We start from the raw sequence: 23211 nt of genomic DNA on the forward strand, positions 1-23211 counted from the left end.
GCGGAGTGATAAACTGCCTTGGCATTTAAACAGAAATCTGATCTCTGCTACTCAAAAATGTAATCACCACTGGGATTACTTTCATGCATCTTTAAAATTCTTCCAGATTAAAAGTTCTGTCAGGGTGTCAATACCAATATTACTTAACAAATCTCGCCTTTAATTAAAGTTTTAGGTCAAGTTATCAAAGCTAAAAACAAAAAGCTACTCAGCCCAAACATGGCTGGGTGGAGAATGACAACTGCCCACTGCCCATGTTTTAATCTGATTGTCACTTTTGGGATTTAGGATGAACTTTTAGCCAGATCAAAAGCAAAAATCATTTGCTCCCAGGATGACTGCTCATTATGGCCCTAAATCCTTTTTGGACTGGAGTGGTGTATATAAGTATATATGGAAAATAAACCCACCTCCAAAAATTGCAACCAAATACAGATCCCAGCAAAAAGGCTGTAGAACAAGTGGAACTGAATGTTAAAAAAAAAAACTACACTAAAATAATTAGGCTCATTAATAAGACTGTTTCCTCACCCCCACCAAGGCACTCCAGCCCTCTCCTAAATGCACATGAACGAACTCTTTATAGAGCCCCAAACATTTCACAATTTTCAAACTATAAAGAAACCAAGTCCACGTTCGTTTCGTATCTATCAAAGGCATTGGCCTTTGCCAGTAGAATCATCAGTTTGAAAGGAGTCACGTAGCACGTGTGGAGGGCCAAGTTTTGTGGTGTGGTGGCAGGCACAGCTCCAGGAAGATAACACAACGAAAGCCCTTCAAGGCAGGTGAAAACCATGTGCTACCAATTTAGCTGGACTCCAGATCATGGCTCCTCATGAAATGCCTTCCATTCACACTGGCCCTTTCATCCTCCAACATCAAGACATTACTACAAGCTGACACTCGGAGCTTTATACTCTGGGTGGCATAAGATTGGGAAAGGGGGCAATTTGAGTAAAACCAATAAGCATTACGTTTTACCTCATTTCTGAAGGGACATCTTGACTGGAGAATTAAAAAGGCAAAGAAGCTTTTCCAAAAATACTCTCTTAAACATCAAAAAGTAATGCTTTTAGCAGCAGTGTGACACCACCTCATCTTCACAAACCACGGGGGGGGGGGATAAAAATCCATCATCTGAACAATCAAAGAGTGTCTGGTGTAAAGATCACACTGCCATTTTTCCTGAAGTTAGGGACAGAAAGCAAGCCTTGGCACCAAGTATCTATTAGTTTCATTTCTAGCCTCTTCTTCAGACAACCCGGATATGCTGTAATCAGCAAAGATAACCCAGAAACATTACGTTCCTTTTTCAACCTTGAGGCTGGAGAATTACAACCAAAGACCTGTGGGACTTAATTAGAATAATACTGTCTGGATTGTTACAGTTTGCAAAGTACTTCACACCTTAACACTTGATTGTCTCCCCTGAATGACCTTGAGAAACCAATAATGAAGGCATAATTCTCCCCATTTTATAGATGAAGAAACTGAGGCTTGGAGAGGTGACATGACTTATCCAAGGTCACTTGCTCTCTTCCCAGTGTTTTGCATCCCTGCTGTCAACTACACTATAAATTCTCTGAAGACAAGGATAACATCCTATTTTCTAACACCTAACAGTGCCAGAGCATGGTAAGCAACCAGAATGTTATTAACTGTATTTAACTGAATGGTCTTCCATGCCAGAGTCCAATGGAGCCTTTGTGACCATTCAAAGCCCACCTCACAAGGCTGAAATCACATGTGAAAACAATGCGATTCTGGGTCATCTTAAAGTATGTCCTGTCCTCACAAAAGAGCAATTCATAAATATAAAATACCTAATTGTACAATTATCCATCCTCTCCACTCCCCTTCACTACTACAGTCATTCTGACATAACACAATGTGTCCTTCGAGCGATTTTGTTTCACAAAGTGCTTTCACATATCTTATCTCATTTAGTTCGAATGCCCTGAGAGAGAGGACAAGGAAGGAAAATAGAAACTTAAATAAAACTCAACTGACATCTTTACTACTTGTTACAAGTGCCTGTATTGGTTTTTAAAAGCCAACAAACAAACAGACCCGCTGGCCTTCACATGCACTACCTGGGGGGCCATAAATTAGTACAGCCTTTCTCCAAGAAAGCATGCGGCAGGAGGGGGCTAAACGTAAACACCGGCACTTCTAAGTCAGCAATGCCACTTGGAGGAATTTGGAAGTAAGTATAAGAAGACACGAGTAAAGCCAACTGGACAAATCATTTTGTCCAACAGCCCCAAAACTGTGAAAAAGCCACCAAGAAAGGACAGGCCAAGTAAACTATACTATAGCTCAACCGAGTGCCTCAAGCCATTAAAAATAACGATGTGGGGTTGTATTTTGATAACTGAGATAAGAAATAAATGCAAAAAGCACGCAACAGAACAGCACTTAAGAGCATGAGACCACAGATGTAAAACGACGTATCTACAAGTGAGGGAATGTTGGTTCCCAGTTGCAATGGTTTTTATCTTTGTGTACTGGTCTGATTTGAACGATTTCTTACAAAGCAAAAAAAACATTTTCAAAAGGGGGAAAACGTTATTGGCCTAATTAGGTATGGGGATTCCATGTGGATTTTATTTTTCCATGAAAATGAATCAATTACTGCAGTTACCGTGGCGAGCTGAGAATCCATGTGGAAGAAGGAACCATCTCTGGAGAGCCCTGTCCAAGGGCAGAAACACAGACGGCATTCCACTGTGTCAAGGGCTGGATTTCATGCCCGGTGTCTCCCTGAGAAAACATGGGACCTCAAAAGCAAGTCGCCCAACAGTACTAGACACCTCAGCTTCTCTCAACCGTAAAATTCTGATTACTTAAGTTCATTTTTTCCACTAGATCCACACCAATTCTCTCTCACTACTAGGCAGTATTTGAAATACTCCAAAAGATTTAACTCAACAAATATTCTTCAACTGTGATAACAAAATTCAGCCCCTATTCTTGTGTGGTTACTAGATTAGGAGACATGGAACCAATAATTCCAGTACCTAGAGGAAGGTGTGAGGAGTCAGGGCAACAGAGAGAAGGAAGGGGCTTGGCTCTGCCTAACTGGGGAAGGGGGTGGCAGGCTGTCCCGGAAGGCCTGAGAGGCCAGGTGGGCTCCTCAGACAATCCGTTCACTGAGCAGGTTGAGGAACCAGGATGTGCAAGTGGCTAGGCTCAGCTGAAGTGGAATGGGTGGCCGGAGAGGCCGAGGATAGAGCAAGAAAGGTTTTTTATGCTGTGCTGAGGACAAACTTGGTTTAGACTTGATCCTGAAAACCAGAGGGAGCCACCGAGGGATCATGATCAGATCTTGATTTTCAAGGATTATTGCTCCAACATCTAGTTTAAACATCTTTGATGAAACACCTATGTGCACAGATTCAGTGCCACTCTAATCTTAATTCTCAATCTGTCCCTCTTTCTAATTCACCACCCAGACATGCTTGGCAGTCAAGTACTGGATAACACAGAGATTCAAGTATTGGACAATACAAAGATTCAGCAACCAGCAGAGGGTGGGGGTAGAAAGCAATTATGCCATCTTCTAATCTTTAAAGCCTTGTTCTAGATCCCAAAACGGACTTGAGAATATCCGCTCCTATTCATTTGGTTTATTAAGAGGCAAAGTGTAGAATTCATTTGATCCATTTATTTCTCAGTCAGCTAGGAAGGCTGCTGGCAGGCCTGGATGTCTCCACATTGGTGATTTCCAACAGTATAATAACACCTTGAGCATTTGCACGGTAGTGTGCAGTTTACAAAGCACTTCCACATCAAAAATCTCACTGGCTCTCTGAGCCACAAGCCTGTGAGGCGCATGGAACAGATGAGGAAGCAGCTCAGCGAGGTTATGTGTCTTGCCCAGGGTCACAGAGCCACCGTAACGCAGGGTCCAATCTTGAATTCAAGCTCATCTTCCCCACCTTGCCCATTACCACAGAGGTACCCTATACATTCAAAACAAGCCTGTGCGAATCTGAGGCACTTCATTACTGAAGCCCAGGTACTAGTAATAAGGCATATACACAAAGCGCAAAACTCTCCCCAAGTTTTAATAACATCTATATCCAACTGCTGCTTAACAGAATAAGCATTCATTCAGTCCCCTTTCTGCAAACCTATGGAAGGGATAAATAGAAGAAACACATGCTCAGTCCTAATCCCTTCTCATTTCCTCCTGGCACCTGTTTCTGCCCCCACAGGCACCAAACACTTTAACAGCTGGCAGAAATGAGAACCAAGAGATAACACACTCAACCATTGTAGACCAAGTCCTAGCCCAAACTGTGGTTAAACAAGAACGGAGAAAGAACCACCCAGACTTTAAAGAGACAGCAATACAACAAGGCGCCAAAAGGCCTCCCACATTCTCGTGGATGATTCAGTCACTAGATACCTGGCCTGCTGTCACAGTAAACCAGAGAGGGTCTCCTGATGGAAAACAGACACACACCACCCACCCCCTCACACCTACCCCCCAAAAACATGACAGGAAAAGAAGTCCTGGTTGTACTGGAGAAAATACGCGTGTGAGGAAGAGCTGTACTAAAGAGGGGCAAATTGGGCCGTGTCTCTTGTTAGTCTTCTAGGATTCACGGTAACTAAACACGGCTGTTGATAGTATTTCAGCGCTCACTCGCCTTCCTCTTCATGGGTGGTGGAGCTTGACAGACTTACAAAATTAGAACTTAAAATCCAATTTAGGCGTTTTAGGCAGCACCGGCTCTCAAGAACAAAGTTCTACCAGTAGGGCTCCCCTCACAGCCCCGTACATCCCACGAAATATGTGAGTAATTATGTATAATGTTCCTATTACTCATGCTGCCTCATTAACACATCTGGGCAGCCTTTGTTTACCGGATGGCCCAGACCCTGGTGAGGACTTGAGGGCAAATGATTTCCCCCAGCGCCCCACGGTGCCCTTAGCAGGAGCAACAACAAAAGTGCAAGAGAAAGTATCGAAGGCGATTTGTCACAGCCCCTACGAAACCAAACAGGCTCTTGGAAGCCTGCAGAGCTAATGCAGCCCTCGCTGGCCCTCAGGTACACCACGGAGGGTGGCATGGAGCACTCATAATACTAGAGAGCACAAACCAGCTAGTCCCCAGGGGTACTGGCATCTCGGCTCTTTTTCCAATGAGGACTCAAGGAGACAGCCAGCTGGGGATAAGGGGGTAGCTCCACCAACTGGTGTTTAAAAAAACAACAAACACAAACATGCTCTTAAGATACACTCCTGTTCCTGGAGGCTGACAAACTGCCTTAACTTCCCCAACTTTCTCAAGCAAAAAAAACCTCTCCAAAGCCTGCCAAGAGCCCCTATCATGACCTCCTTTTCCCCTTGCGGCCACAGTGATGATTCATTTTACCTCTGTTTCATGTGCACTAAAAAGTGGGAAGGAGTTACGGTGTGTAACTCTGGCCAGGGTCTATTCGCCTCAGTTTTCTCTTCTGTAAAATGGGCTCAACAGCCTCTTTTTCTCATGTGAACTCACTAAGGAAACAACAAATGTGGGCGGTTATTTCAGAATTGACTGGGTCTTCTCTTCACGATGCTTTCAGGAGGGGTGGGTGTTATACGGCCATCGAGAGTGTTTTCTCCAATCCAAGCTCTTCTGGCACATTTCTTCAAATGGAAAGAGAGCCCAAGGAGAGAGGGCAGCATTTTACAAGAGTAGTAAAATCTGTAGCAAGACAAACTGTGGTGGAAGTGGAAAGAAACCCAGAGACCTGGGGGCCCAAGGTTGTAGTCCAGCTGCTCCCTCAGGTGTGACCTCAACTTTGCCCTCTAGGACGAGATCGACATCTGCAAAACATGGGCTGCTTCCCATCCCAGACATCCTGATGAGGAGGAGGAGAAAGATAAAGGCCACTTGCAAGCAGTGATAGGAGCAGGAAGTCCTGGAAACAGGCAGGATTCCTCCACCAGGAGCAAAAGGGTATCCAGCCAGCACCACCACATCCTACACGGTTCAGCTCTACTCTGAACGATTTTATTCTGAATCAGAAGTGAACGAAAAACCCCTTACTTAAAAAGTGTGAGGGTGCCAGAAGGCTCTAGAGTTGACTGAAGCCCCAAGAAAGATTAAAACCTAAAAGGATGAGAAAAATCTCATTCATTCAAATTGTCTACAAAAGAGTAGACAAATAGCAATACTGAATCACAGATTTAGATACCAAAGTCATCAGAGTCCTCACCTGGAATGAAAGGAGCCCGTAATGATGAGGCAAGTACGTATGCACAAAAGGAACCAGAAAAATGAGGAGTGGGGCCTGGAAAAGCAACTGAGGCTTGGGAGAGGCGGAGGGGGGGAGGGAGCTGAGAGGTATCAGAAGAATGAAGAGAACAGTTACCTGGAAGATGGAAAAAAACAAAAGATAATTGATTCAAACTAAGAAACTGAGATTCAATTTGTCTCATTTCCATTAACAAGCAGGCTTAAGGATTTGAAATGCAACAGACATTCAGCAGTATTTCCTAAGTAAGACAAAATAATTAAAATTGCTGGATTACAAGATACAAGCTTCTGAACTCCATATACATTAGGTGTAAAATCACTAATCTTTCCGCCCCCTACCATCCAGTGAATGACTCAATTGTTTTTAACTCTAAAAGTAATACAGATTACCTCAGTAGGACCACTCTAAACTGATCCACGTTTCACCTATGCTACATAGCATGAACTAAGGAAGTCTAGTTTAATATTTGGGGATTAAGGTTAAATACAATGAAAGCACTCTTATCAGATGATAGGGTCCAGAAATAAAGTTTGTAGGCAGGAAACCATAAAACATATATATATTTACTATACACACACACATATATTAACATGTTAACTGAAACACACAAATGTACTTTCAGTTAGATTTTTCTGAGAATTCTGGTGTTCCATGTTATGCTTTATTGTTTGCTTGTTGGGAAGGGAGTTTGGGCATAAATGAAGTTTGGTTCTTAAAAGGGGATCACTTGCAAAGCAACATGTGTGAAAAATCCTTACAGTTTTTCTCCAAGTCTCTTAAATGTCGGGCCCACATCTAACTTAATGGCCTAATTCAGGCCTTAATTCACTTGTAGTGAGCATTCCCAAAACATTCAACTTAAAGTTTTCATAGAAACCAACTCTCTTTTCACATTCGTACAAAGGTTTACATAATATTTAACTGTAATTGCAATAAGAAGTCTAACTGGAATAACCAGATTTGGAAACAACTGACAGTTGGCAAGCCTTCTATGAGTGGGAGCCAAAGGGGTCGGAGACACACCACCCCCTAGAGCTGCCCATTGGCCAGGAGCTTCCTACTGGGTATTACAACCAGGAAGTTCTGCAGCCAAGCAGGCAAGTGGGTTGGGTGGGCAGAAGGTGGTTACGAAAGCTGTCAGTGAAATCCTGGGGAAGACCTAAGAGCTGGACCAGTAACATCCAGAGCATTACAACAATGCAACTAGAATTTCAGAAACTACATTTCTTAGGCTGCAAAACTTTTTAACCATTCAGGTAAAAATGTCAGGAGTCTGCGTCCTCAGACCATCACGATCAAGGGCAAATTTTAAAAATACTCCAGCTTAGCCTTTACCACGTGTTTTAATGTAGTAGGCTTAATAGGACTTTCCCATATGGTCTTTGACAGGAGGAAAAGAAGAAAGCAGTTCTATTTTGAATGTAACAGACACCAGCTATGTACTCCAAAAGATTTTCTCTTTCTGAAGGAGCAAAGTTTAAATAACCTTTGGAGCAGGGTATATATTAAGATTAACACTGGAGTTATTTCTAAGGCACTTGGAAGGGAGTCAATAGCCCTCCGCCCAGCAACCGGAACTGGTTTAACCTACTATGAGAGAAGAAACAGCCATTATACCATCTACATACTAAATAATTCTAGTTGGCTATTTCAGCCATTGGCCACACAAGTCAGATACTTGTCTAGAGTAAAGCAGTAATAACCCAGGTAACAGGAACTCAAATTGGAATTTTTTTGGACATCATTTACTTTTCCTTTTAAATTTCAGGGATACACTTTGGATTTGTAACTTGACAGTATTCCTTCTATAATCTCTCCATACAGCATTAGCTGCTAAATTGTCTCTGCACTACACTCATGTGACACTGAGAAAGGTTTTCCACTACCAGAGACAGGCAGAAAGAAAGCCAAGGGAACAGTCCAGTAAAGGAAAAACTTAGCAATTAAATAATGTGTACAAGGCTTTTCCCCCCAAAACTGTAAAATAACACAAATGGGTGTAAAACTAGGTTTGGGGTGGGGGGGGCAGCTCATAAATCCTACCACTATATTTTGGTGGAGTTCTACTTTTTTCTTTACAATTTTTTAAATCCTGCTTTTAAATCTTGTAACAAATTTTTCCCAGTTTCTTTAATCATAACCACACTTTTAAATCAGAAAATTAGATACTTAAAACTTACACCCTAGTGGTACAAATTCTGCTTGAGCTGTCCTAGAAGTCCAACTGGTAATTTGTTTTCGTACTAACTGTATGAATCATATCTTCATGTGGCAGACATTTTTATTTCCAACTCCTACCTGCTATAAACCATGAAAGATCAAATGGTTTTGAAGCCCAGATAGCATCTATGTGATTCTCCCTAGGAATAACCAACCAGTGCAGTGATGGAAATGGCAGAAAACACCCAGAGAGCAAAGATGCAACTGTGTTTATTGTCCAAGTGGATTGGGGCTTTGAAAGGCAAATGTTTTCAGTTATTTAAGGTATTGTAGTGGGAGTCGTACCCAGCACAATTAAGACAGGATTACACTGCAATTTATGAGTTTCTCAAGGATGTCATTTAATATGAAATACAACAATCATTTCTCCCAAAGCCTGCCGTCTACAATCTCACCCCCAAACCTGCTTTGCTAAGGCAATAAACTAAATGGCAACGCGGCAGGCATCTAAGGCTTTTGAGACCAATTGTAGGAAATGTGCTGCCTTCCACCAGCTCAATAATGCCGTCTTACGTAGAAACAGCATATTGTTTTACATCTTTCACGCCCGTTATCACACACACATGATCTTCTCAGATAAAGTGAAGTAGCAAAGGCAGGTATTACTTTTTCCATGTTACAGAAGAGTAAATAGACTCAGATCGCGAGCCTCTTATTCTCTTGTTCCTAACTAAGCGCAAAACACGTTTAGTCTTAAGAGTCCAGTCCTCTTCCAAGCCGTCTATTAATGACAAGCCTTCCCTCTTCCGGCCCCCCAAAAATACTCAATAGGCATGAAGAGCTGGCATAGCGAAGGAGCGCCACTCCCCTCCATGGTATTGCAAGGCTTCCAGAAAGAGCAACAGTCGCTGCTGTGCAGCATCACCCAAAAAGGCATCCCGCCACATTCTGCAAAGACACCCCAAACACGACTTAAAGTGACAAGGTGACCAAATCCACAACAGGGTCCTCCTACAGAGCAAAGCTTTCCCTGAATGAAGTTTCCTGGCTTTTCCAAAGCGTTAGTGAGAGAATACAACAACCACAGTAGTGCCGCCACACCATCAGCTGACCTGGAAACAGAGGAATCATTTCTGCAGAAAGGAGGCGTCTCCTCCTGCTCCCCATGCCCTAAATGGAACCAGAGCTGGGTCGGGGGCACTCCTTTGGGGACCAAAGGCTCCCCGCGCTCACCTGGAGGGAAGCGCAGCGTTTCCGGACGGAAGGCAGAGGCCGATCGCATCCTCCTCCTCCTCTTCCTCCTCCCACGCGGCAGCCAGCTCCGCCGCAGCCCCCGCCTCCGCTCCGCTCCCTCCGCCCCCGGCGGCCCCGCCGCCCTGGAACCTCCCGCCCGACTTCTGACGTCACGGAGGAGGAGGAGAAGGTTCCACCCGGGCCCTTCCCTTTGTGACGTCACAATGACAACAGAACGCGGCCGGGAGCGTCCGGGAACCCGAAGCCGCGGGGGGCGGAGGAAGGGAGGAAGGAGAGGAGAGGCCGGCGCGGGGCGGGGGAAGAACCGGGGGCGGGGAGGGGGCGCGCTGACGTCTCGCCGGCTTAACCTGTTGCTCTCGGGACGGCCCTGGAGCCGCGGGCAGGGCCGCAGGGAGCCGGCCGGGGCGCCGCCGCCATGCTCGGCCGTGCGCGCCGTGGGGGGCGCCCGCCTCAGCTGGGCGCCGCGCCGCCCCCGGCCCCGGCCCCCACCCCCCGCCCCGGCCCCGCCGGCCGCGACGCCCCCGCGCCCCTCCCGCCAGCCCGCGCCCCGCGCCCGGAGCCCGAGCCCCAGCCCCAGCCCCAACCCCAACCCGAGCCCGGAGGCCGCCCCCTACAGGCCGCGCGCGCGCCCGCCCAGCCCCGGCCCAGCCCGCCGCGACCCCCGCGCAGCCCGCTCGAGCACGTCGGGACCACGGGCTGCGCTCCCCCAGCGTCAAGGCGCGCTCTGCCACCCGCGGCCGCCGCCAGCCCCGGGCTTGCGGCCGGACGCCCGGACGCGACAGCATCCGCTGCCCACCGGCAACAAAAAATCCCACCCCACACTGCTCTCCAACTTAGCGAGGTCCGGGCTGGGGCGGGGTGGGGGGAGGGGGAGAGCGGTTCTTGTCCAAGTTCTAGCCCATTTGCTTTGTGGCTGCCCCCGAATCGGACGTGCCCCGGGAAGGCGTCCACGCTCCCAGGCAAGGTTGTCTCCATGCAGTTTCTACAGCCCGAGTTTCAACTCGTCCTTTGCATTCTACCCAGCCCTCTGCAATGCGGATGTATTTTAATTCTAAATTCTTTAGGGAACAGCTTTTTAAGTTGGGCTCGATTATTTAACCTAGCATTTCTTTCATAGTTGAAGTTTACGTGTCTAGATTAGAATCAGCCCTCTAAAACAGGCATTCAGCTTTTCCATTAAATGTATTTTTTACAAAACCAGTGCCCCGAAGGTCATCTCCCATTACACACATCACATTGCTCAAAAAGGGAAAATATTAACACCAATTTGCTGACTCGAGTTAAATAAAACTTTCTTATCACGTTGCATTATTCCTAATGTATGTTCATTTGGCCTTTAAAAAAATGAGTTCTTTGATTTAAAGCATGCTGCTAATCACGGATCACTCGAGTGCATATTTGGTTAATCCCTCGGTCCCCCTCATCCCTCCCTCCCCCCAAACTTAAAAAAAAAAGCCACCACACACAAAACAAAAACACTCCCCATGCCAATCAAAATGTAGCTGTACTATGCACAAAACAAATTTAACTATTCCAAACCATTTAAATCTCTGAAGAAACACCCAATTTTAGAAGCCCAGTTAACAGAGAGAAATTTGTAGTCACTTACATATGCATTCACATACCTACTTAAAAACATTAGCTATATTGTATGTCTTTTCCCCCTAAAACTGGAAACCATGAATTTTTAAACAAAACCAGTCCCATTATTAAAGTCAATCCCAACAAATGCATTCGCTGTAACATGATTCCCAACTGGTTTATGTTGCGAACCAGATAAGCCAAAACGACCACATACATTAAATTTGATGTGCTCGTGCAAGGAACGAGATCGCCATAATCGGACCCTGGATTGCCAACTTAAAGGGCTTCCAACACACCCGCGTTACACGATTTTCCAAATAACATTAATAATAACAACACAGGCTCATTTGCATGCAAAGTGCAATATGGGGCCAAATCCGACCGAGAATGCAGTTTAGTTACATTACGGCAGCCCCCACCCCTCCAAGCTCCACCAAAATCCCTTGCCTTTCATCTAAAACTAGATTATGGTTGTGTCATTCGAGGTCAATTTATTCACTTGAGGTATCGCTACACCAATCTGTTTTTTCATCCAAACTAGGCAGACACGACTTTGCCTGAAAAGCCCTCTTTCAGAAAAGAAAGAAACAGCCTTATCGGACGCTGTGTTTAAAACCCTTCAGCTGCAGAATTATCTATAAACTTGACATTCACAGCCATTGCTTAAAACTGCAAGTCAAAGGATGTGTTGTTACGAGCACTTACGTATTTCTTCTGAATGATATTCCTCTTGGGTCTTTCCTTGCTCATTCTGAGATCCAAATGCTGATTGCAAAAGGGGACAATTGCTTCATGAATTTAAAGCCGTCAGAAATTTGCAAAAAAATATCCTGGTGGTTTTTATTGTTGTTGGTGGTGGTTGATCTTGTAATCCGACTTTTCTTCCTCTTCCCCCAAAGCCCGATTCGCCTTGAAATAAATCCGAAATTGGGAAGGAAAAAAAAAGAGCCAAAGACGAACGAAGCAAACAACAACAAAAAAATTCACTTTAGTAAAACACTCATAATGGAAAATTTCCCCCGAAACACACACACAAAAAAACCGACGCCCTTCACTCCCCCCCTTTTTCCTCCAAAAACTACATCAGCGAAACGTGAAGGTCCTTAGTGTCTGATCTGTAGTTACATCTTGGAAAAGAAAAGGGAAAGATAAATAAAAAATGTTGGAAGTCACGTTTGTGCTGCAGCAGCAGTGCGAGCAGAAGAGTCAACTCCAGCGGCGGCGGCGGCGGCGGCGGCAGCACCACAGCGAGGGCTCGCCGAGTCTCTTTTTTCCAAGCCCCCTAACCAATGAGAGAGAGGCTATCCAGCCCAACTTTAAATGGACTCTGCTTTTATACAAGTTAGGGCTCCTCGGGTAATTCCCCGCCGGACGCTAGCCGAAAACTCCCACAGCTGAGCCACCGGGCGCCCGCCTACCCCGGCGCCGACCGCCCCTGGCCCAGTCCTGAGGACCCCTGCAGCCCCGTCGACCAGACACCCGAGAAGCCTGGACGAACCCTTCCCAGGCAAGCACTCAGGCATCGCTCCCACGCCGAGCCTCGGAGTGGAATTGAGAGAGGCTCCCTAGCTCAATGCATGGCACGCTCGGTCGCTCCACCTCACCCCCTTTCCCCAGCCTGCCGCTCACCCCACCGCCGCCACACGCTGGGCCTCGCCACTGCCCTCGCGTCTACCTGCAGCCAGGCTGCTGGGCACGAGTGCCCCAGGACGCCCGGCCCCGGGGAGAGCCGCCTATTCCCGGGGCACCTTAGAATGGTCCCCTTGATCTTCTGGAAGTTGTAGTCCCCCGACTACAAAATGGCTATGGCCACGGGAGCTGGGAACTACAATTCCCAGCCTGCCCCGCAAGCCTGTCACTCAACTCCCCTCCCTCCTCCTCGCCCCCTCCCCCTCACCGGCCGTGCCAGCAAACGCTTGGACGTGTCCCGCGTGCGACACTGCTAGAGGCTGGCTCGGGATTGGCCCGCAGAGCGTGTGGTCCGCGAGCGAGGAACTCCCCACGCCGGCCCGCCCCCGCCCCCGCCCCCAGGCACCGGCCCCCCTCCCCCGGCGGCGGCCGGCCCCCTCCCCGCGCGCCCCGCCCCCACCCGCGGCACGAACCGCCTGTGGAATCGAGGAATCGCGCGCGCGCGCGCGCCGGCCCGAGCCGAGCGGCGGGGGGGGGGGCGCGCGAGGCTTCCCGGGGGAAGGCCTCGGAGCGTGGCGGCGCGGGGGGGCGGTGTCAGCGAGGGGTTGGAGCCCGTCCTAAGGAAAACTGGGCCACGCACCAAGAGGAATCCTCGGTGCGAACTAGTTGATCGGCGGCGCCTGCTGCCTCTGCCGCGCAGCCGGTGTCACCTCAGGACACCGCCTCGCGGATTCGCACGGAACGCGCCGCGGCCGGGCTCGGGGTAGTCTGAGGTCACCCCGGCCCGCGCCCCGCAGCCGCACGCGCGCGGCGGCCGGGATGGCCGTGCAGAGAGGCCCCCCTCCGGGCGCGGCACGCAGCCCGGCGGCGAGGACGGCGCGGGGGTGGCCGAAAAGGGAACCTCGGGCGGCTGCCTCCCACAAAAGACAAGCGCCTTGAAGGAGATCGGACTCGATCTTGGCCTTCTGTGGCGCGTTTTGCGTCTGGGGTGCCCATGAGCGAGACCACAACGTGGAGGTAAAAATGAGTGGAACATGGAGACCGAGCCACCCGGACATGCAAACTGTAAGGAAGCATCTGGAACACGAGTGCCAGGAATATCAACTGCGCTAGCCACCCGAGAGCCCGCCTCTTACCTGCCTCTGCCCCTTCTTGTGCTTATTTAATCGCTGATAGAAATGAAGAAGCAGGCCCCGGGGTATCTCTTCGGGCCTCCGCCTTATTAACAACTTCGTCAAGTCTCAAGTAGCCATTCTGCATTGTTAATTTCCCTGCTTTAGAGAACCGATGTTTGCAATTACCTCCTCCCAGGCTATCCTTGGAATAAATAAAAGTGGGGTCAGTGCTCGCTGATCCTCATTCCTCTACGTTTTGTTTTCCTTCGTATTTCCGAGATTCTCCTTGCCTTAGGAAGTATAAATACTCGGGTAACACCATTGTTACATTTTATTTGCAGTACTGTTGGAAGAGAGAAGCATGGTCTAGAAAGGTCTCAGAAACCGGTCGTAAGAGACCTGTATTCGAATCACACTCTATCCACTTACTAAAAGGTAACCGATGGCTTCTCTGAGCTTGTCAGTTTCCTCATCCACGAGTTAGTGATGACCAAACCTTGCGGGGAGGATTATGTAATAACGTTAACCCAGCCGAGACCCGGACACGTTCTTGGAAGCCTTCAGTCAATGAAAGAAAATGCTTTTTCTAAATGCTTTTTAATTATTCCTGTACCTTTTAAAGAATTCTGAGTGCTTTCTAAAATGAAATCGTTTTGTCTTATGTTCTTTTCACAATCAGAAAAATAAAGGAGCTTCTGTGCCTTTACATTAGAAAAACTTGTTGGCTGGTGCCATTTGCTGGGAAGGACTCAATAGAACAGATGCCACTTTTCAGGATTGGCCACCCAAGTGACTTTATGGTTAGGTTACAACGAGGTGTTTTCAAGGCTTTCTGATCATTATGACCTGTGTACTGGAGGTCTCCGCTTCTCCACACTGTTATGGTTTAACCAGCTTTCTGGAGGTTTAGTGTCAGATCTGTCATTCCCCAGGCAAAATATTAAAGAACAAAGGTGGGTTTCTTCTTGGTTCCCTTAGCTGGCCCTGAGACTGGGCTTCTCTGCCCCGGCCTGTGAACTCCCCTGCTGGGCTACCAACTCCAGGTCACCACATATTAAAGACCATTCTCCTAGCTGAGGTTTGAGCCCAGGGGTAAGGAAGGAATTTGCTCCTTTCTGAAAGATTTAGATAACATTGGTGGTGTTTTCCCTGAAAAGGAAAATCGATTGGCCTCTTTAGCAGTTGAAGGCCCTTCCTGCTGTGGAAGTAGCTGTCTCCTGATGAACATCCTTTCCCTGTCCTGTTGGCGAGGCCGCCTGTTACCTTCCCTTTCTCTTTCCTCCTCTTTTTCATTTTCTATTAGTCTAATTCGCTCTCTCTCCTGCTAATGGTAACTCCTCACAGTACTCCTCTTGACCTCGTCAAGTGCGGGAGTGGGTGGGGGCCGAGGGAAGACCTCACTAGGCACTTCTGTGGGACCTATGTGCCAGCACTGTCCTCAGCCCTGAGGACAGAGAGCATCCGAAAGTCCTTTGTTAAGAAACACACAGCTCAGTAGAAAAGGCAGACTTGACAATCGATTGTGATACCTCTAAAAAGTGCTATGTTGGCAATATGGAAAAGATGTTAAAGGGATGCATAGCTGAAGTGACCAGGAATTAGGAAGTTTTGAAAGATGAGTAGGGGATTCAGCAGTTTGAAGTAAGCCAAGCAACTTTCCAGCCTGAAAAAAAATCATGAGAACTAAAAAAAAAATACCACACTTCTGGATGGGAGTCAATTCTTGTGTGGAAGTGACCGAAGATGAGACCAAGAGGTAAGCAGAAGCCAGGCCCAGAAAGGTCCTGTATGCCAGGCAAAGAGTTTGGACTTAGCCTGTACTCTAAAAAGAACCTTAGAAGGAGTTTTACTAGAGGTATACAGCAAATTTTCATTTTTGAAAAGGATTTGTGATTGCGTGAGAGGTGAAATTGAGGACTGGAGAAAAGAAGGGCTGGAGTCAGGGAGACCTAGAAAATAGTTGCAACGTTATTGCACAAATGAGGTGAGACATGGTTCTGATCTGAATCCAGCGGCAGAGAAAACGTTATACAGAGCAGAGAACAGGTTGAGAATTATTTACAAGGTCAAAAGTCCATAGGGCTTGGGAACCAGTTAGCTGGAAGGAATGGTGACTAACAGGGTAGAGTCTAAAATGATTCCTTAATCTTACTTTTGTGCTCTTTTAATTAGATCAATTATCCGCTCTAGGAAGAATGGGAACATGATGGAGGTAAACGAGGAAGAAGCAGCAAATCGTCAGACACAAATAAGAGCAGGCACTTAACTATTCTGGGTTCAAATCTGTACGGGCAACCATATTTAATTAAGCATTCTAGTCCACCGTTTGGTTTACTATAAAAAATTACAGGGAAAACAATTTAAAAGTTAATAAAGAACAAGTACAGAGGAATAAATCCATAGTTCTATATCATATGCATATTGAAAATTCCCTCTTAATGCAGGGTTATCCCACATGCTTCCCAAGGCCAAGGACATCCATGGTTCTCCTAGGAGATAACTCAAGATTTGTCTTCTCCAAAAATCATTTCTTAACAGCACATATTTCCTTGTGCTTTTGCATTGTATACTTATTTGCTTATATTCTCCAATTTTGTCTTATGTCTTCTGTTCCCATCTCTTCCCTCCAAATAAAAAAATAAGCTTTCTAAAGTCAGAGACCATGTTGTCTACTTCTCATATCCTCCCCAAAGCTCCAGAAACTTCATACAATCTGGAAGTGTCCAGTAAACGCTTACTGTTGAATATTTCACCAAAACTGTGATGCCTGATTATTTAGACTGTTGCCAGCCATTTAATCTGTTACTATCATCTCCAATTCCATTTTGGAACTCTACTATTTTTCCTCTTAGTGTATCCAAATCCAATATAGTGTTGTACATTCTTCAAGGCCCCAAGCTCCAGTCCTATCTCCAATTCAGTCTGGCTGCTTGGCTTACTCATTACTGAATTCTCTTTGCCCCTGTTACTTCAGCCACATTTTTTTTTAAACAAAAATTGTATATATTTAAGGTACAGAACATGATTTTTTTGATATGTATATTCTTTTGAAGCAACTACTATAGTCAAGCTAATCAACATATCCATCACCTCACACAGTTACCATCAGCCACATTTTTTAAACTTTAAAATTTTGTTCCACGTTGTCTTGTTTTCTGATTATGTCATTTGTATATCTGTCTCTCCTAATTAGATTGAAAATTTCATGGCGCTATGATTTGTCTCATATTTAGGCAGCCTTGGCTATGAGGCCAATCACTGGATGGGAATCAGATGTTTCTAATATTAACTCTCTGAGTGACCTTAAGCCATTTATTTGAACCCTCTGGGCCTCAGCTTCATCATCTATAAAACGAGAGGGTTAAAATCAACTAACACCAAAGACATTTCTGGATCCAACATGCTCTCATCCTACTTTGACTTTTGTAGTACTGTGCTTCCTTGTTCCCCTCTCAGTGCTGGCCCCTGAGTAGACTTAAATACACAATAGATGAGTAAGGATTGCTAGAGCAAGTTTCTTTATACTTGCACCTTGTTAATTTCCTAATATAACCTTATATTTCTCTATGATATCCAATGATACCTTTCATTTGTGTAACTTTTTATGGTGTTTAAAACACAGTCATAATAATATCATTTAACCGATAAGACAACTCAGGTTAAGTATTATCGTCCTCACTCTTCCAATGTGAAAATGAAATATTAAGATGTTGTGATTTGCACAAGGTCATACAACTAGTAGGATGGCAGAGGCAGGAGTCAGACCGAGGGCTCCTGACTCCACATCCCTCGTGCAGATCACCTCCCTGGTTTTCCAAAACATGCTCAAAGACATATTATTCCATGAAATGTTACTAGATATGGCGGGAACGAAAAGGATGCTTTGATGAAATAGATTTGGAAATTGCTAACTTATACCACAATAAGCTGATTACTTTGATATAGAACTTTTAAAATCCCAAAGAGGCATATAGTTTTCAAACTTATTTGGCCACAGAAGGCTTTTTGAAAGAAAAAGCTGGTATCCGTGGAACAGTCTTAGAGGCATGCCTCACCCAATATGATGAATATGTGCTTCATAAATCATTGCTGACTGACAATAATTTTTACTTAAGTGACTGAATACTTTATGTGAAGTTTCTAATTTTATGTAGGTGTGTCCTCATATGTGGGGAGGAGGGATGTGAAAAATAATCTTTGACTGACATCAGGTTTATAAATAACTAGGAACCGGTGTACTCAGAAGGTGGGGGCTTCTATTGAAAGCAGGTAGAACAGCTATTTCAAGCTGACTGAGATTTGCAAGAGTATTTTAAAACACACTAGGAGGTAAACTCCGAAGTAAACAGCCTTCTTAAGACTGAGCGATGTCAAGGAGACATTAGTTCTTTTTGTTATTCATTGCTTCCTGTCCCTGAATTCACACTCTTGTTTGTCAAGCCTCACTAAAATGCCACAGCACGAACCAGATGCAATAAAATGATGTTTTAAAATCTACTGGTTAACTGTGGACCCTGTTTATACAAGTCACTGAAAGCTGTCGGTTCTTTGGGTTATTTAAAAATTGTGCACTATCATTACGATTCTGGTTAGATTGTGTCTCATGTTATTGAAAGAGAGCTGGCCCTGATTCAGAAACTCTGGTAAGGCAGCCAAGACGGGAAACCTGCAGTTCCTAAGAATAGAAGTTACTGTTTACAATAATACTGTACTCTCTGTTTGGGGGGAAAAATCTTATCAGTGATCAACTGATCCACAGGGGATCATTATGAGGAAATTGAGGCACAGAGATTGGAAGGCTCTCCTAAGTAGGCAGGGAAAAGGGGGAGGAACTGTATTCATCAGGATACCTTCTGTTGCAAGTGAAAGATGCCCCCAATGAAAATGGCTGATGGAAGAAAGAGGGAGGAACGGATGGTTCACCTAACTGGGAAATCCAGAGTCCTAGTTCCAGGGCTGCAAATGATGTATCGTCCTTCCGTCCCTCCTTCCTTCTCTTCCTCTCCCCATTCATCTCAGCGTTTCTTTCTTCTCTCAGCCTCTCCACGCAGTCAGCGAAGATAGCTCCAAAGAAAACCATCCTTTCCCCCCGTGGACATGGAGGTAGTGCAGAATTTGCTATCAAAAGGGGTGGGAGAAAAATAATCTGAGCAGCAGCAAAGCAATTGCAGGGGCCAGCCCGTGGCGGAGTGGTTAAGTTCGCACTCTCCGCTTCGGTGGCCCTTGGTTTCCCCGGTTGGAATCCTGGGCGGGGTCGTGGCACCGCTCATCAAGCCACGCTGAGGCGGCGTCCCACATGCCACAACTAGAAGGACTCACAACTAAAAATACACAACTATGTACCAGGGGGCTTTGGGGAGAAAAAAGGAAAAATAAAATCTTTTAAAAAAAAGCAATTGTGATCACAGTCCACCACAGAGGTCATTAGTTCTTCACTCTGTCAGGGTCCCAGCTGTGAGTAGCATGGGAGAAGAGTACTCTCTCACCACTCAGAAGTATAGAGATTCTTTTAAGTCCAGCTCAGTCCAGGACTACACTCTCATTCACCCCAACTTCCACAGTGTGAGGTTGTCACAGGCGTGGTGATCTCCAAGATGCTGGTTAATGTCCCAATCAGACACTTCTGCCCACAGCTTCTAGGAATCCACGTACTGCTAAACAAAAACCGCCTCTCTTCTGCAAAAATGTAACTTCTGCAAAGCTCATATTGTTTTCTGAAAACTTAATGTTTCCAAAACCCTAGATTCATCCATACCTTTACAGAAACCCAGGACCGTCTCCCTTTCTGATCCTACACGTATAGTAAAACAGAAGAGATTCAGACGTCCAGCAGTTACACTGCAACTAAAACTTAGTGGATTATTAATTTCCAGATGTTTGTCTTTCTCTCAATTGTCAAGCATTCATTGAAAAAACCGTTTGTTGAACACTTTTTAAAGATGTAAAATTAAGTAAAACACAGACCCTGTCCTCAAAACATGAAGACAAGCGCTAAGAGTTTTTCCTTGTGAAAGGAATGTCAAGGAGGAAAGAAGAAGTGGAAAGACATTTAAAGGTGGAAGAGAACCTCTAGGTTCTACTCACCTGAGTGCTGGACATGAGCTGCTCTGGTCTTGAGCCTCCTAGCAGATGGCAGAAGAGGCCGCCATCTCTTCCCTCCAGCCCTTGTCCACCCATCCCTCAGCCCCAAGACTCACAGATACCAAGGATCCGCGAAGGTCGGCCCCCTCCCCTTCTTTTTTCTTTTCTCTCCTTCAAGCTTTTGTTTGTTCATTCATTCATTGATTCACTCATTCATCCAAAGAGCACCCAGTGATTGCTTACAATGCTCCCCTTACTCTGCACTTTCCTGTCTCTCTGGTTCCTTGCAGCCGTCCTGAGTGAGCAATGTAGAGCTTCTATTGCCTTAAGCCCAACAGTCCCCAGATAGGAAACGCAGCAGGAATAGGAGAAGGGGAGGAGGGACTGAATCTAGTTAAAGTCCAAGGAACCCAGGACAAGACAAGAGAACCCAGATCATCAGAATCTAGCCTTTGTTATTACAAAACGACAATGTCTTTATATGCCCACATGTGCATGTGCAGAAGATAGGGGAGGCGAGGGCTTTCCATCAGTGTATGGGTGTCTAGAGGACTTTGGGCATTTATGATTGTAGACAAATATAGATACAAAGAGAAAACCCATAAAATCAGTGTGGTTATTTCATACAGTATGGCTTGATGGCAAAACTGTACTGGAAATCTGAAGTCTTGAGGTTTAGTATCAGCTTTTTTTTTTTTAGGAAGATTGACCCTGAGCTAACATCTATACCCATCTTCCTCTATTTTATATGTAGGACGCCTGCCATAGCATGGCTTGGTAAGCGGTGCCATGTCCGTACCAGGGATCCGAACCAGCAAACCCCAGGCCGCCGAAGCAGAGTGTGAACTTAACTGCTGCACCACCAGGCCAGCCCCTAGTCTCAGCTTTTTGTAACCTTGGACAAGTCACTTTGCTAGGCCTTACTTTCTTCACTTGTGAAAAAGGGATCTGACCTAGTTGTGCCCTAAAGACCCTTCCAAATCTAATATTCTATGATTGTATACAAAACAATACTAATCTTGGTAATTTGGGATCATACCGATTTTATACAACATGGTTAATGTTGTAAATTTTAGGTACAACAGTAAATTCTTACATATGCACACAGTGCATACCATAAACCATGAAGATAGTTTATGCTGTGTTCATAGATTCATGGTATATAAATAGACATGCTTATCAGAAACTTATAAAGAAATAGATAGATGGATGGATAGATAGATGATAGATAGAAAGAAAGAAATAGGACAGACAATGGTCACAGCTTATGCTTCGGGCACTCTATTTGCATTAATATTTTTGAAGATGAGACTAGGGATCCCAGTTGATAGGAGAATCCATATTTCCCAAGCAACCTAGGACCCAAAATGAGTCCCAAGGGATTCTCTCAACCTAGAGGGCAGGAGAAACCAGGAGGAAGGAAGCTGGATTTTCTTAAGTTTCTATAGAGCAAATCTGTGGAGATTTCTCTGCCCTGTCAATATGCCTGCAGCTGTCCCAGACCTTTCCAGGGCTCAGACATAGATGGTAAGAATCACATTCCTTATACTCTCCATTTACCCACTTATAAAGTAGCTAGCACTTACCTAACAAAGTATCTATCACATAGCAGATAAATGCTTCTTAAATAAATGAATGGAATTTGGCACTGTGCCAATTATCATTTTGTTCACAAATAATTCTCTGTATCTGGAGTGCTCTTTCAAACAGGTCAGCTCCCACCAAGGAGCTGCAATTATTGAGGAAGTGAGACTGCTTGACAAGTGGCACTTAAAAGATCTCCATTTTGCTTTCCAGCCAGCACTTCTCTTATGAAATGTCCAAAGAAGAGAGGATGAAATGAAAAATTTCATGTTATTTCAGTAGCATAACACGCCCAGACATTTTCATACAGTGAGTCTAAAACTCAAGACCACTATGGATATACTCATCTGACAAATGATATTTGCCTGCTGCTGTTATGGACTGAATTGTGTTGCCACCAAAAATTATAATGTTGAAATTCTAACCTTCCTACTCAGAATGTGTCTGTATTTGGAGATAGGATCTTTAAAGAGATAATTAAGTTAAAATGAGGTCATTAGGTGGACCCTAATCCAAGATGACTAATGTCCTTATAAGAAGAGGAAATTTGGGGGCCGGCCCTGTGGTGAAGTGGTTAAGTTCGCAGGCTCCGCTTCTGGTTCAGATCCTGGGCACAGATGTGGTGCCATTCATCAGGCCATGCTGAGGCAGCGACCCACATAGCACAACCAGAGGCACTCACAACTAGAATATACAACTATGTACTGGGGAGCTTTGGGGAGCAGAAGAAAAAGAAAAAGAAGATTGGCAACAGATGTTAGCTCAGGTGCCAATCTTTAAAAAAAACAAGAAGAAATTTGGACACAGACACACAAAAAGGGAAGACCATGTGAGGACACAGGGAGAAGACAGCCATCTACAAGCCAAGGAGAGAGGCCTCAGAAGACAATAATTTGGCTGACACCCTGGTCTCGGACTTCTAGCCTCCAGAAATGTGAGGAAATAAATTTCTGTTGTTAAGCCACCCAATCTTTGGTATTTTGTTATGGCGGCCTAGCAGACTAATATAGTTGCCTTGCAAATTTAACCTTTCATATATGAAAAGGGAAACGACCAGTGGCCAAATGAGCCTGACGTTGAGTTGTTTTCCTAGTAATAGGGATAGGCTGTGTGGTTGTATGGATGTATTCTCATAGCCACTTCCCGTGACATGAATTTGCGAGATGACATGAGATTATGATGACACCCCCAGCCCTTTGTCTCTTAGCCACAGTCTACTTGATCCAAAGATTTATAACTTTCTTCAAGTTATGATGGATATTAGGAGTAGGGCAGGTGGAGGGGAAGGGATGAAGCTTCTCAATTTTCAGTATTGTGGCCCAAGGGTGGGCCCAATATCCACAGCTGGGACAAAGACTTCCATTTTAAGAAAACTACCTTGTCCTCTCCAGCTTTCATCATAGATTCTTGCTTTTTCCCAAGAACTAGCACCATCAATTGGCTATTTGAGGGTTTTTTGCTCCTAAACAATAGGGAAAGAAGAATTTCAAAAAGATAGACTGCCTTTTCTGCCTAAAAATTTTCTTTTCCTTCTAAAATTTTTAAA

At 45.3% G+C, this 23211-nt stretch overlaps 1 protein-coding gene across 5 annotated transcripts in view; it reads right to left on the reverse strand.

Moving 5' to 3' along the window:
• Nucleotides 1-12563, reverse strand: part of JARID2 (jumonji and AT-rich interaction domain containing 2) — a 253268-nt gene extending 240705 nt beyond the window's left edge. Inside the window, exon 1 of one of the 5 annotated variants that reach the window (XM_070515606.1) lies at nucleotides 11962-12563. Coding sequence is in view for 1 of the 5 variants with exons in the window: in XM_014849531.3 (XP_014705017.3) it covers nucleotides 11962-12006 (45 nt within the window). In the remaining 4 variants the exon portion in view is untranslated. Of the gene's footprint in view, nucleotides 1-9651; nucleotides 9791-11961 lie in introns of those variants that run through there. The other 4 variants (XM_014849531.3, XM_070515607.1, XM_070515605.1 and 1 more) reach the window with 4 other exon arrangements.
• Nucleotides 12564-23211: the final 10648 nt, after the last annotated feature.

Source organism: Equus asinus, chromosome 8 (genome assembly GCF_041296235.1).
Source record: "Equus asinus isolate D_3611 breed Donkey chromosome 8, EquAss-T2T_v2, whole genome shotgun sequence".
NCBI lineage: Eukaryota > Metazoa > Chordata > Mammalia > Perissodactyla > Equidae > Equus > Equus asinus.